At 45.4% G+C, this 13,181-nt stretch overlaps 1 protein-coding gene across 4 annotated transcripts in view; it reads left to right on the top strand.

Moving 5' to 3' along the window:
- The window catches only part of ERBB4 (erb-b2 receptor tyrosine kinase 4), a 2,687,977-nt gene that overhangs the window by 2,092,096 nt on the left and 582,700 nt on the right, over nt 1-13,181 (top strand). For all 4 annotated transcript variants that reach the window (XM_069615918.1, XM_069615916.1, XM_069615919.1 and 1 more), the window contains exon 13: nt 3,524-3,656. In XM_069615918.1, coding sequence (XP_069472019.1) covers nt 3,524-3,656 — 133 coding nt within the window. The remainder of the gene's footprint in view (nt 1-3,523; nt 3,657-13,181) is intronic.

Raw genomic sequence — 13,181 nt, 5'->3', positions numbered from 1 at the left:
AGCACCAGCCTCTGCAAAGCGCCAGCACCTTCAGAAATGTTCTTTAAAAACCAGAGGGCAATACCACACCACAAAAGAGTTGTAACCGCTGGCGTGTGCCGTGCCTCCATGCAAGTGGAGAAAAGCACCCAAATGTTGCAGCACGGGATATGGTGTTGCAGCACGGGATATGGTGTTGCAGCACGGGATATGGTGTTGCAGCACGGGATATGGTGTTGCAGCACGGGATATGGTGTTGCAGCACGGGATATGGTGTTGCAGCACAGGATATGGTGTTGCAGCACGGGATATGGTGTTGCAGCACGGGATATGGTGTTGCAGCACAGGATATGGTGTTGCAGCACGGGATATGGTGTTGCAGCACGGGATATGGTGTTGCAGCACGGGATATGGTGTTGCAGCACGGGATAGGGAGTTTTTGCTGGAGGAGATTTCATTGAAGTAGAATTCATCAATGTTTTTTTAATGGATTTTGCCACAAATACATCTGGGTCCTGGGTTGAGGCTAATAATTCATGTAGGAGGGTTAAGGGGGCTACAGGGGGTCTCCCCCGGCATATATTTACAGCTAAATCTACCAGTATAAAAGAAAATCTATGAAAGGTTTGCAGCAGATCACATGGAACCATGGCACAGAGATTCCCCGCGGTGAAGCAGCGCAGCCGCAGGATGCAGGTGGGGGACATGTCAGAAGCTGTACTGCCGCAGTTGAAAGCGCATCCCTGACCCACAGATGGAGAAAGGCCACAGATGGCCCTAAAAATCTCAAGGATCAGATGGATGGTTCAAGGGTTTTTATTGACAACTTTCCATTTGATGTTACAAGACTGTAGATCAGGTTTCTCTTGGTTGTCCCTCAACCTCTCACAGGCTCCCTCCACCCTTACCCAGGGAAATTCTGTCCTTACTGTCTAATCTAGCCTCACCGTCGCGGAAGGGCCTAAAGACCAAAGCCTTACCTGTCTTACTCCCTCCAAGGTTTTACTCAGGTGTCCCTAATCTAGCATTCTCACAGAGATGCCATTAATGGTGTTGAAGATGGTGCCTGCACTCTCTCAGGCAGTCTCCCTTTCTCTCGCTCCCTCTCTTTCCCTTATGTCTTCTCAGCCTCTCTTCCCCTTTCTTTTCTTACTCTCTCTCTCTCTCTCTCTCTCTCTCTGCCCCCTCCTTCTATTTCACCCGCACTTCACCCCTCTTGCTTCCTCCAATCTCCACACTCTTCCTCCTCTCTCTCCCCCTCTTCTCCAACCTCTTCTCTCCACTGTCCCCTGATCTTCCCACACTCCTCTCTATCGCCACTGACTACTCTCTGCCACCTCCAACCTTCCTTTCTACAACTCCTCCCTCTCTATCCACCTCTGTCTCTTCCTCTCTACACTCTCACTCTTCCCCTTTACAACCGCTTGCACCCTTCTCCAATACCTCTCACTCCCCTCATCACTGGAACCCCTCACCTCTCAGAGGAACGTGTAAGCACTTCCAGTGGCAGCCCTGACCCCTCTGCGTCTGGTGTCCACAGCAGGAAACTGTGTACAGGGGAATGCGCAATGTTACACAGGGTTTGAGACCCTTGCAGCTTTATCCTGCCCAGAATAGAAATGCTTTCGCATTGAGATGCTATGTGGGGGTTCCTGAGATTGAAACCAAAGTCCCCTGTTTTTTGTAATTTCTACCTCTGGAATGGAGGTGGAAATACACGACTGCAATGTGTAATGAATGGGTCCTATCTGGCCTTTTATTCCGAATGCACTACTGATCCGACGTGAATAGGGGAATAAGGGCAAGAACCCTCCCACTTGGGGGACAGTGATCCAATGCATTCATAGTGTCTGGAAGGTATCTGGTAATATTAGCCCGATATATATAGTCGGCATACACATGCTTGCTGGGAAAAGGCTGTGGCAACTTTATATATGGTGACCATAGATAGGGTGTCCAGGGGAGCAGAGGGGGTGTGGGTGTCCTGCGCGCCCCTTGAAAAAAAGAAATAGGTTTTGTGGGTTGCAGGGTGTCCCCTGCGTGTTCAACGTGATGATGTCCCTGCAAACCACAGCAATTATTTGGCAAATCTTTTGTCAGCCGACATTTTTGCAGGGACATTATCACATGGAAAGTCTGGAACATACCCAAGGCTCGGCTGTGCACTGCGGGGCTTGCTGCAGTTCCATTTCTCCCGCCAGTCTGTGCCCCTGGGCACAACCCCTTTTTTGTATGCAGGGGAATGCGGGCAAAGGATGACAGTCACACTTTTTGCCCCAGGGGTCTCTCTGACTTAGACCTGCAGCGTCTCTGCTTTCCAGTGTTTATAGCAATGGTAAGTGCTCTCGGGAGGATAGCTCAGCGACAACGTTCATGCCTTGGAAGCAAGATGACGCGGAGCAACACAGGTTCGATCCCCGGGTCCGTGCTTAGAAACCTCTGGGTATTAAGAGCGTTATAAATAACCTATCATATCATACATGTCCACCTAAGTAGGTTTATAACCCTGCTGCATATCACTCAGTGCTTCCTCATGGTCAGCTGTTCAGACCCTGGCTGGGCTGATTCCAGGTGTTATCCGCATGATATTGATAAAATTATATCACCAATCGGGTCCTGCCTCTTTTCACAATGCTAGAAGCAAGCCAGAAAGCAGTTTTTAGAAATATGTAAAAAGGCCTATTCTAAATCTTAATCTCGGATATGATTTTCTGTAATCTTGGGGCAGCAGAGGGGGTTCACGTTCATACAATGTGTCCCAGTGTATTTTTGGATCTGCAAAAAAGCAGATCATATTTTAGTAAGGACAGGTTGTAATAATATCAAGTTTTCATACATCAATGCATGCCTGATTTATTTTGCTTCTAAGCGCTGCAATAATAGAAGTAATTATTGATTTAAAAAAGGGTTTATTGACATCAAAGGACGATGGGCTAAAACAGCTCGGCTGAGATTCCAATGTACCAAGTCCAGGCCTGCCCGGGTCAGAGCCTAGGCAAGTGCTTAACCCACGAGCTATCCACCTAGACCTAAGGTAGCTGCTAACAGGAAGTCATGTCATTTCAGAGTTTCGTAAAGCTTCATTGGTGGGTTTGTGAGAACTGGGCTGGATGGTTGGGAGTGGCCATCGCTCGGATCTGCATGTGCAGAAAGAGCACGAGAAGGGTGCATGGGGGAACAGTATTGGGGCTTCGGCTAGGACCGCATACATGCATAGAAAGCTTAGCTAATTAAGGAGAACTCATTGGGGTCCAATTAACTCTTTTGCCTCACTTGTTTAATTAGCCGAGTCATCACATTGCAGAACTCGGTGTTCCCACGAAGACGAAAGAAGCAACCTTTAATGAGGGGTTACTTGGCTGTGTAGGTTCTGTACAAACAAAGCCTTTTCTTCCCCTGAAATAAAGACGAACTCTGCCTTTTTTCAGCGATCCTAAGGTCCACAGTCACAACAGGCAGTCTAACTACCAGGAGCACAGCGGCTGATCTCTTTCTGACAAGTCCGTGTTTGCAATTGATTGCTCGTGTCCTTTGTTTCTTTCAGCGCACGATGGGCTGACCTGTGACCCCTTGTGCTCCAGCGCTGGCTGCTGGGGCCCAGGGCCCGACCAGTGCCTCTTCTGCCGGAACTTCAGCCGGGGCAAAAGCTGTATCGAGTCCTGTAACCTCTACGACGGGTAAGTCGCCTCCCCTGCCCCAATTGCCGACATGTACCTTCCATCTCTGTGCAGCGTGACCAGGCTTCAGGGTCAGTCTGGGACAAGAAATGGACTCGGTCACCCAAAAAAAAGTGGCCTACCCGTCGTTTCAAAAAAATGGCCCACCCATCGCCTCACAACCCCGGACCTCTGATGACATCACCGGAAGTGATGAGATTTGAACCCACCCCAAAGTGACATCCCCGGAAGTGATGAAACATGACCTTTCAGCCCTTGACAAAACAGGAAGTGGCATCAAATAGCATTGTTCCTAAGCACATTACGAAAAATATGGTTATATGATTTCACTAATGTGATATACATTTCATATAAGAATGGATCACCATATTTATCATTAATAACTGTGTGTATGGATCCATACTGTTAAATTACTGTGAATGCAAGCAGACGCCCAAGGCCAAATGATAATATGTCATTGTATAGCACTTGTGCGTAAGCTCTTTTTTATAGAACAAATATGCATACAATATCACCCAACCCGTGTTCGTACTCATTTATCGACCAAAGAAGGATGAACGGCTTTTTGAGAAAAAAAAGTGAAAAAATCAAAAATTCAATTTATTTTTCTTTTTTCCCAAACCGGCCCAGGTGTGGCCAGAAGCCGACCCCCACTCCCCAGGGATGATTTTGGCCTGGCCACAGGCTGAAAGGCCGAGGGGCCAATCCGACCCTGCCAGGCTTGTCTTTTTTGCCAGCACTGTTCTCGAATTGGGCCATCTCTCCCCCTCTTCCAAGTTATTTATGTATTTATTTAATTTAAAAACCCTGTCTGGATTTGGGGGAAAGTGAGGGGGGATACTGGCAGAATCTCGGCTGTGACTGCAGGGAGAGTATTATATGTCACCTCTTGTTCACAAAAAAAACTAAATAACAGTTATACCACTTGGGTCATTTCACAATGAAGCCAGAGTGCTGCCAACCATGTAGGGCAGGAACCCCCAACCTTTCAGATATTAACAAGCTTACATTAACGGATTGTGCCAGTGAGGCTACTTGGAAAATGATTCCATAGCCGGGTCTGAAATAGCCATCAGAGCAAGGGCTCCTTTGTTTTGAAAATGCTTATACTTACAGCTAAATCCCTACTGTTTATATCTAGGAGAAATACTGGAACCCTGCCCTGCCCTCCTGTACTGTAATGTAATCATGGTGGCCACTGTCGAATTGCAGTCCTACCTTTATGTCAGTAGACTGTCACACATCCGGTCGCCCTATCTCTGTCTGTGGGCTCCTGGATCTGTGGCTCTCCTTGTTCTTCACTTGTCTTTAATAAAAATGTGGATTGGGCCAGCAGGCCGCATCGTGCTTCCGTATTGGGAGAAATGACCTTGAGCCTACCCCAGTGGTGTGAATCAGATCAGAAAAAGGGGAGTGGCACCAGCTCAAAGGACGTGTACAGGGCTTGAATGTGAAAAACTCAAATGATTGCATGTGGACTCCATTGAGCTTAGTGTTCATGCTTGTCATGTCAGGAAGTAAAGTGAACATTTGCGAGTGCCAAGTATTGGTCAATTAAAAGATGCAGAAAGCACATGCAGGATGGATCAACCAAGTCTCTAGAGGCCAAAGAGAGTAATTGCCTCTGCTATAATTGAATCAAATAGCATTAAATAGAAAAGAAGAATGGACAAAATTATGGTCTCCTCACACGTGATGCAGAACTACAAAACAAGGCCTATTCATAAGGCTCGAAGATAGCAATGTACTTTCACTCCCTTTAAAGTTCAGAGGAAGAGACCAGTCAGCAAAGTCAACTACAAAGAAGCAGCCTTGGCTTAGGGCCTAACTGATGGGAGATTGTAGACTAATTAGCTAAGAAAGGCAGTTGTCTTATGTTGTTCCCTTGCACCCGGGTTTCTGTGCTTAAGTGTGGCTAAAAAGTCGAATGTCCAAGGTTGCTAAGAGAGTGCCAACCACTCATGAGGGCCTATGTATTGGGGGAGCATACATTGGTGCACAGGCATATCCACTGCCGTTGTTATGCTATTATCAGTATTTTACATAGTTAGAGGTAATTCAAGGCGTGCATTGCAGAAAAGGGACATTGTGTGATGATACTAACATTCAACAAACTACATCTATATATTTTCCATAACCAATCCCTCCACCTAGTAGGTTTTTACTGTTAGCCACGCAGGATGACATAGCTGACGTATGTCAAGGTATACAACCTTTTGTGTAACTGAAATGCATTGAGTGTGTGAGCTTCACTCTGCTTGTCCACCAGGTTTCCCTACTTTATTGAACTGATAAAGTAGAATTTGCCATCTTCTTTGAGTCTGTGCGGTTATTTGGGCCTCATATCATTTATTGTGGTAATCCCATTCGGCACTAGGCACGCTTAAGGTACTATTGCACAACCCTTTTGTCAAAGTGTGTCATCAAATCATGCTCCCTTTTCCAACATGGCCAATTATTTGCCCACAGTAAAGCCCGCTGGTATCATTTGTGTGTCCTTTCAAACTAACTTCAAATTTGAGGATGCAGATGAGGAAATACAGTGGGTGCTGTTCACCTTCTTGAGGCTTGAGCCATCAGTCTGGGAATCACTTTTTTCAGAGCAGAGGCTGCATTGTACTCCTAAATAACACATACCCTCCCTCGGACGACCCTCAATCTGACAATGCAGCAATAACTTCTACAAGGGACAAATCAACATAGAAATGGTTCTATTCCCCACAATCAAAGAATAAGACACGTTTGTTGTGCTAGCTGAAATAAAATTCAAAAGTTCAAACTGTAGGAAAGTGTATGCCTTTTTAAGTTCAACATGTATTAAATTACTTTTCCATTCACCAACACGTTTCATTCGGATTCATGCTTTTTATTGTGGCATGAAAAGGAAAAATAAACAAGAGCTCCCACTGACACCTCAGTGATCATTTCAGCTGATGTGCGAGGTAGAGGGAACCAACAATGTTAAACCCTCCACAGGTAATATAGCAATGATGTGTTCCAAACCAGAAATGGGGGTATTACCCACTTTTGCTGAATGACAGTTTTGCTGAATACTTTGTTTGCTGCATTTTTTGTAACCACTTTTTGCCGCAGAAATATAGATGGTAAGTTTGGTTAGGATGTATAGAAAGGGGAGAAGTGAGGGGAAAGGAGGAGTATAAGAAAAAAGTGGTCAAATCTGCAAAATAAAGTTGGCAAAATGTAATACGGCAAAAAACTATTCCAGGGGGCATTCAAGATCCGAAATGGGTATTATTACACACATTGTCATTTTCCTACATGTTAGGTCCGTTAAAAATTAAAACTAAGCCCAGAACAAAATGAGATTATGGTTTAGGCTCCCCAGTAAAATAGGTATTTAATATTATTCCAGCTGGCTGTAAAGAGATGCCGGGCTTACATTTTTTGCTGCATCAGACGCAGATAAGAGAGAGATTGATCTGCTCTCAGTGTTTCCCAGACTCCTTTTGTGTTTTGATATGGGCCCTGCTTTAACACTCTACATCAAGAAAGAATGAATTAGATGCCATCAGGATAAACGATTTACTCGACATTTGGCAATGAAATAGGGTGGACTCTGTGCTCTATGGAGTCTTCACACGGTAGTCAGCGCCACCACATGAGCGCTTCAGAGCGCTATGACAGTAAAGGCCAGGGTGAGGGGATTGGAGGGAAGAAGGTAGAATCGTGAAAGTGGTGCGAAGTCTGCAGGCAAATCTTTAGTGCTATTCTGAAAATTGACATGGTTGGGTTCGAAGTGTAAATGCAGTGGGACAGATTCCCAGAAGGAGGCGATTTGAGGACAGAGGGAGATCCACTGCCGTGATGATACTCTCATATATTGTCTCTTGCCTGAAGGCAGCCGGTCATGGGAAGCTGACTTTAGATGTCCTGGCATCTGGCAGAGTGATTGCACATTAGTGATGTAATGAGGTGCCTGCAGTGATAGACGTGTGCCAAAAAAGTAGTGGAACTGTGACTCTGGCGGGGGACAGAGCAGGAAGGAGCAACTTGCAACACATTTTTCAACGGTTGCAGTCACGCTTGTTGACAGCCAATTGATTTGAAAAATGATTTCCGTTTAGCTGTAACTGATATACAGTGGGAAAGTGGAGAAGTGTGCTTTAACTACACAAAGAACAGTTCCAGAATGGTGAAAATGCTTGCAAAGAGTAGTAATACTGTTACTCTAGTGGTTCACAAGAAACGCCTGTGTACAGGTGCATTATAAATGCCATATCATATCATACTCTTACACTTACTCTGCTCCTGACATTCCGGCTGGCATTGGATGGATTTGTGGTTGAAACATAGAATCTGACATTCAATGCATTGCATAGTCGACAGCCAATGCAACAATATTAAAGAGTGGGTGCTATCAAAACATGGTTTTCTTCAGGCCCTTTGAAGTTGGTGCATCATTTTGGCTGGGAGTTCCATCACTGATTTCCACATGTATTAATTGATGGTCATTTTAGAGGAGGAGTAAAGTACCCTCACCAAAAGCTCCACCCCCATGCTGCCTATATGTTGGGAGCCGATAATTGCAACACGTGCAGGACCAGTACGGATGCCTGTACCACAGAATATCCTGGAAAGAAGATATCCATTGAAAATACCTCATATGCATTCACGAAGAAATAATGGCCTTTTGGACAAAGTCCCAGAAGAAGTGTGAAAATGAGTGAAGGAGAAGACTGGTGATGTCAACCGGAGCAGATGATGACGCAACTGCAAACGATGCACAAGGCAGAAGAACATAGATGTTCTATAAACTCTGAAGAGGAGGTCGTAAAAAGGAGCAAACATTCGGGCTTGAGGTGAACATGCTCATGCTACAGAAACGTTGAAGAACATGTAAATCATATAGACGCGGTAACACATGTATACAAAGTAATCTTAAGTCTAGCTATGTAGTGAATAGTTTGCAGCGATACACCAATGTATATATAATACATAGGAATGTATAGAACCTGGATATTCCACAGTGCACTTTAAGCAAGGCTGAAACCCTGTGATTGGAAAGAGTTATCAGTGTGGTGTAGTTGGAAAATTACGGATGGCGAGAGAGAAATTCAAGAAAGGCCTGGCTGGCCCAGCACCAAGAGGACAAGGCCACTGTGAGCCTGGTTATTCATCCAACAGTTATAATGAACATGAGAAAGAAATAAACTTCTGTTTGAAATGGAATGGAAAAACACTGAAAGCGTCAAGAGTTCATCATTTAATAGAATTAAATGTTGCAAAGGCTTGAAAATGCGGTTTTCCAGTGACATGGTCAGATCAAAATAGACATTGGGTCGAACTACACCGAAACCAAGAAAATACTCCCTATTTTTCTCAGGCACAGAGAGCTTCTACAAGGCCAAGTTCAAAGCCTAATTGACTTGCAGGCTGCAAGAGTGATGATAGATGTCGGGCTAAATGGAAGGGTAGGCATGATCACGCCGAACTTCCATGCACCTGGTATGGCAGCCTGCTGCTAGCGTGGGGAATATTCCAGTAAGGCACAAAGGTGCCAAACCAATGATAGAGGGCCATGTATCAAAGAGCCCTATAGTTTGTATAAACAATGAAGTGTCGAGTATTAGAGTGACACTAAAGATGATTTGCACTTGGTATGGGCTTAGTTGCCCACCTGACAGTAGAAACCCAATCACTTCCCCTGTCAGTATGGAACATATATTTAGATCCCATCCCCGCGTATGTTTTTGTAGTTTGCCACGTAGTGTGACATCACTTATGATGAGTTTTGACTATAAAAGTTGTGTTTTTTATGATCTGCGCTGAGAGAAATCAAGTGAACGTCTGTTGATGTCCGTTGTATCTCCCTGTTTTAGACAATTGCACATAAAACAGCATTGAGTTTTGTCAACTTCCTGAGTCGGTTTGATTATTTATTTTTTTAACAACTTTATTTATATTTGCACACAGGTCATACACATACATTTATAACATTCGATTAATCAAGCATTTATCTTATACAGTTCAATTTCCATCGGTGCTTAGATTCTCAGCATCTGTCAGTTACGTCAGATATTGCTTATATCTGGAGCATATGTTCCTGGGCCTGCAGGGGAGTATAACTGAGTCTATATACAGTTCTTCAGTATCGTTTACCCACACCATGTCTTTGTTCCAGTCTTCTATTGTAGGTGATTGTGCATTCTTCCATCTCATCAAAATGACCCTTTTTGCTATTATTAGGCTTAGGTTCAGTAGTTTCCGCCATGTTGGGTTAATTTTCCCTTCCGCTCCCAACATGCAGATCCGTGGTGTCCATTCCACCGGCAGGTCTGCCATCTCAGGCAGACCCCAGCCGAGGTGGGATATATTTGCTTAAGTCAGGATTGTGTGTAATGTGTCCTATGGACTATTTTAAAATGAATCCGTTTGAAACCTGAATGACAAGATATCCATTTGGTCATTGCGCAGATCCGGGACCATTCTTGGTCTTCTATCAGTTGTCCCAGGTCGTGTTCCCACTTGCCCTTAGCCGTGTGTGTTACCGCTGGGCGTGTTTGTAGTATAATTTTGTAAAGAGTGGAGGCAGTATTTTTCTGGGTCCCTCTTGTAAATATATAACCCAATGCCATATTTATCTCAGGTTCCTGTGGGAAGGTCGGGTACATATGTTGTGCTAAGGCCGCCACCCTATGATATTGTTGTCTATGTGCAGTTGTGTCACCCACTACGTCCTTGACGTCTTCCCATTGGATAAAACTATGATCTGGGAACAGCTGACCCCACTGGGTAACGCCTCTAGCACTCCAATGCATTGCTATTTCACTCCCAATAGCAAAGGTTGTATGTGGGTCCCCCCATATTGGCATGCTCGGGCGATATAACTTCCTGGTACCGAATAAGTCTGCAATTTTGGACCATGCCGTGATAGTAACCTTGGATGGGTTTGTCGTATTGTAGTGTGTGGGGGTGGGTTTGGGTATCCTATGCAGAGCTAGCGTTGCTTCGCGCTCCCTTAAGGAGGGGTGGTGGGGCAGGGTTAAGAAAGCATGTGGCCCAACCAGCCACGTGTTGTGCCTGCGCTGCCAGGTAGTACAATTCCATGTCCGGTGCCATCAACCCTCCTCTGGGATGAGTGTCTGTTAACACCCTCCAACTCAGTCTGGGATGCCCTCCCCATACAAACGTTGTGCAGGTGCTGTTGATTTTGGAGAACAGCGCTCGGCCGGGCCATACTGGCACCGTGCTGAAGATATAAAAAGGTTTTGGCAATATTACCATTTTGTTCAAGGCTATCCTCCCGGCCATTGATATGGGTAGTACACTCCAGCGGTTCATTTTGGCACACAGTGCCTCGGCTAGTGTAGTGTAGTTCAGTGCATGCAACAATTGGGCAGTTCTGGCTATACGAGCTCCCAGATAGACAATGTGTGTTGGGCACCATATAAGACCGTGTAAATTTTGGGGCTGTGGCGTGTTGTCCGTGAGCGGGAATACCTCTGACTTATTGGGGTTAAGGCGCAGCCCTGAGTACTCCCCGAACCTTCCCACCTCTGCCAGCACCCTGCCGAGTGTGCGATACGGATTTTTTAGGTATAATAGAATGTCATCCGCGTATAGCGTTATAATGTGGAGCGTGCTCTCTAGCCTTAACCCAAACGTGCTGTAACGCGATCTGAGTATATCTGCTAAGGGTTCTATAACCAGAGCGTAAAGTAGTGGGGAGAGTGGGCAACCTTGTCTGGTACCCCCCCCCCGCAGCTCTAATATGTCTGTGAGGGACCCGTTAATTTTGATCCTCGCATGGGGTCTTGTGTATAATATTCGGATCCATTTAATGAATCGTTGGCCAAACCTATAGTTTCGTAGAACTCCGAAGAGAAAGGGCCAGGAGACTGTGTCGAACTCTTTCCTCATGTCAAGAGAGACTGCTACTACTTGAGTTGTAGGGGGTATCCCGGCCATTATTTGGTGGCATCTTCTTACATTTGTAGCTGTGGATCTACCCATTATAAATCCTGCCTGGTCCCCATGTACCATATAGGGCATCAATGGTGTGAGCCTAGTCGCTAGTATTTTTGCTAGGATTTTGGCATCAGTATTTATTAAGGCTAATGGACGATACGACCCAAATTCCCCCGGGGGTTTCCCTGATTTAAGTAAGAGTGTGATTATTGCTTCTCTAGTAGTTTCTGGTAGTTCACCCTTATCTAATGTTTCCATCCAGACGGCATGCAGTCTGGGGGCCAGTGATTGATTGAATTCTTTGTAGAACTCAGCTCCCAGTCCGTCAGAGCCTGGGGCTTTCCCATTGGGGAGAGCTCTTATAGCTTCGGTTATTTCAGCCACTGTTATGGGTTCCTCCAGTGATTCCCTAGTCGCTTATGCTATAAGCGTTGTCGGTATCTGGGAGAGGTATTGTCCTATCTCAGCATCTTTGACAGTACACTGGGGGGAATATAGGTCTTTATAAAATGCATTAAATGTCTCTTTTAGTTTATTCTGATCTGTGGACATTGTGCCATCTGTTAATTGTATGCAGGGTATGTTCGTGGGGGCTCTTTCTCCGCGCACCATTCTAGCTAGTAATTTCCCGGGACGTTCCCCTTATCCATATATGCGCGCCGCTGTGGGTCTATCAAAGTATCTAATCTCTTGGTGTGCTGTTTCTCGAAACTCATCTAGTTTGGTCTTTATTTCCGTGCCCAGGTGGGGGGATGGGGACTGAGCATACCGAACCTGCAGTGATGTTAATTGTGCCTCCAGCCTAGCCAGTCTAGCACAAATGTCTTTGAGAATTCCCCCTCTGTGGATATCGACTGACCTCTCAGACATACCTTAAACGCCTGCCATAGTATAGCTTGACTCGATACCGAGTGGTCATTGATCTCAAAATATTCCTGTATATATTGCACCATTGATTCCCTATACACTAGATCTCTTAAGGCCGCAGGTTTGAATCTCCAAGGTGGTTGGTCCCTAGTCCTGTCCGGGATTTGCAGTGTTAGTTGTATCGGGGAGTGATCTGAATAAGTTCTCGGATGTATGTGTGTTTCTGTAACCCATGGCATGCTATCTGCGTCTATCAGCCACAGGTCAATTTTGGAATGCATGTCATGGACAATTGAGTAGTAAGTGTATTCTCTCCTGCCGGGGTGCAGTGTTCTCCAGGCGTCCCTTAAATGTAGATCTGTCATATGCGTATGTACCGTCTGTACTGCTTAGGTTAGCGTTCTACTCTGTGTTGATGTGCGATCCAGTTGTACATCTAGAATTGTATTAAAATCCCCACCACACAACACCCGGGCCGTAGGGTATCTCGCTAGCTTTTCAAACACTGAGGAATAGAAATCTGGTTGGTCAGTGTTCGGCCCATATACATTAAGGAATACTATTTCCCTATCATAGAGATTACCGTGAATCAAAACATACCTCCCGTCTGGATCGCACTCGACTTTGGTGCAAATGAACGGCACTGCCTTATGTATTAATATTGCGGTCCCTCTCGCTCTGCTAGAATAGGTTGTGAAGTATTGATGAGTCCCCCAATTTGGTATCAGC

This window comes from Ambystoma mexicanum, chromosome 9 (assembly GCF_040938575.1).
Source record: "Ambystoma mexicanum isolate Mex_15411 chromosome 9, UKY_AmexF1_1, whole genome shotgun sequence".
In the NCBI taxonomy this organism is placed as follows: Eukaryota; Metazoa; Chordata; class Amphibia; order Caudata; family Ambystomatidae; genus Ambystoma; species Ambystoma mexicanum.
Note: the sequence above shows the minus strand (reverse complement) of the source record. Positions and strands in the feature narration are given on the sequence as shown.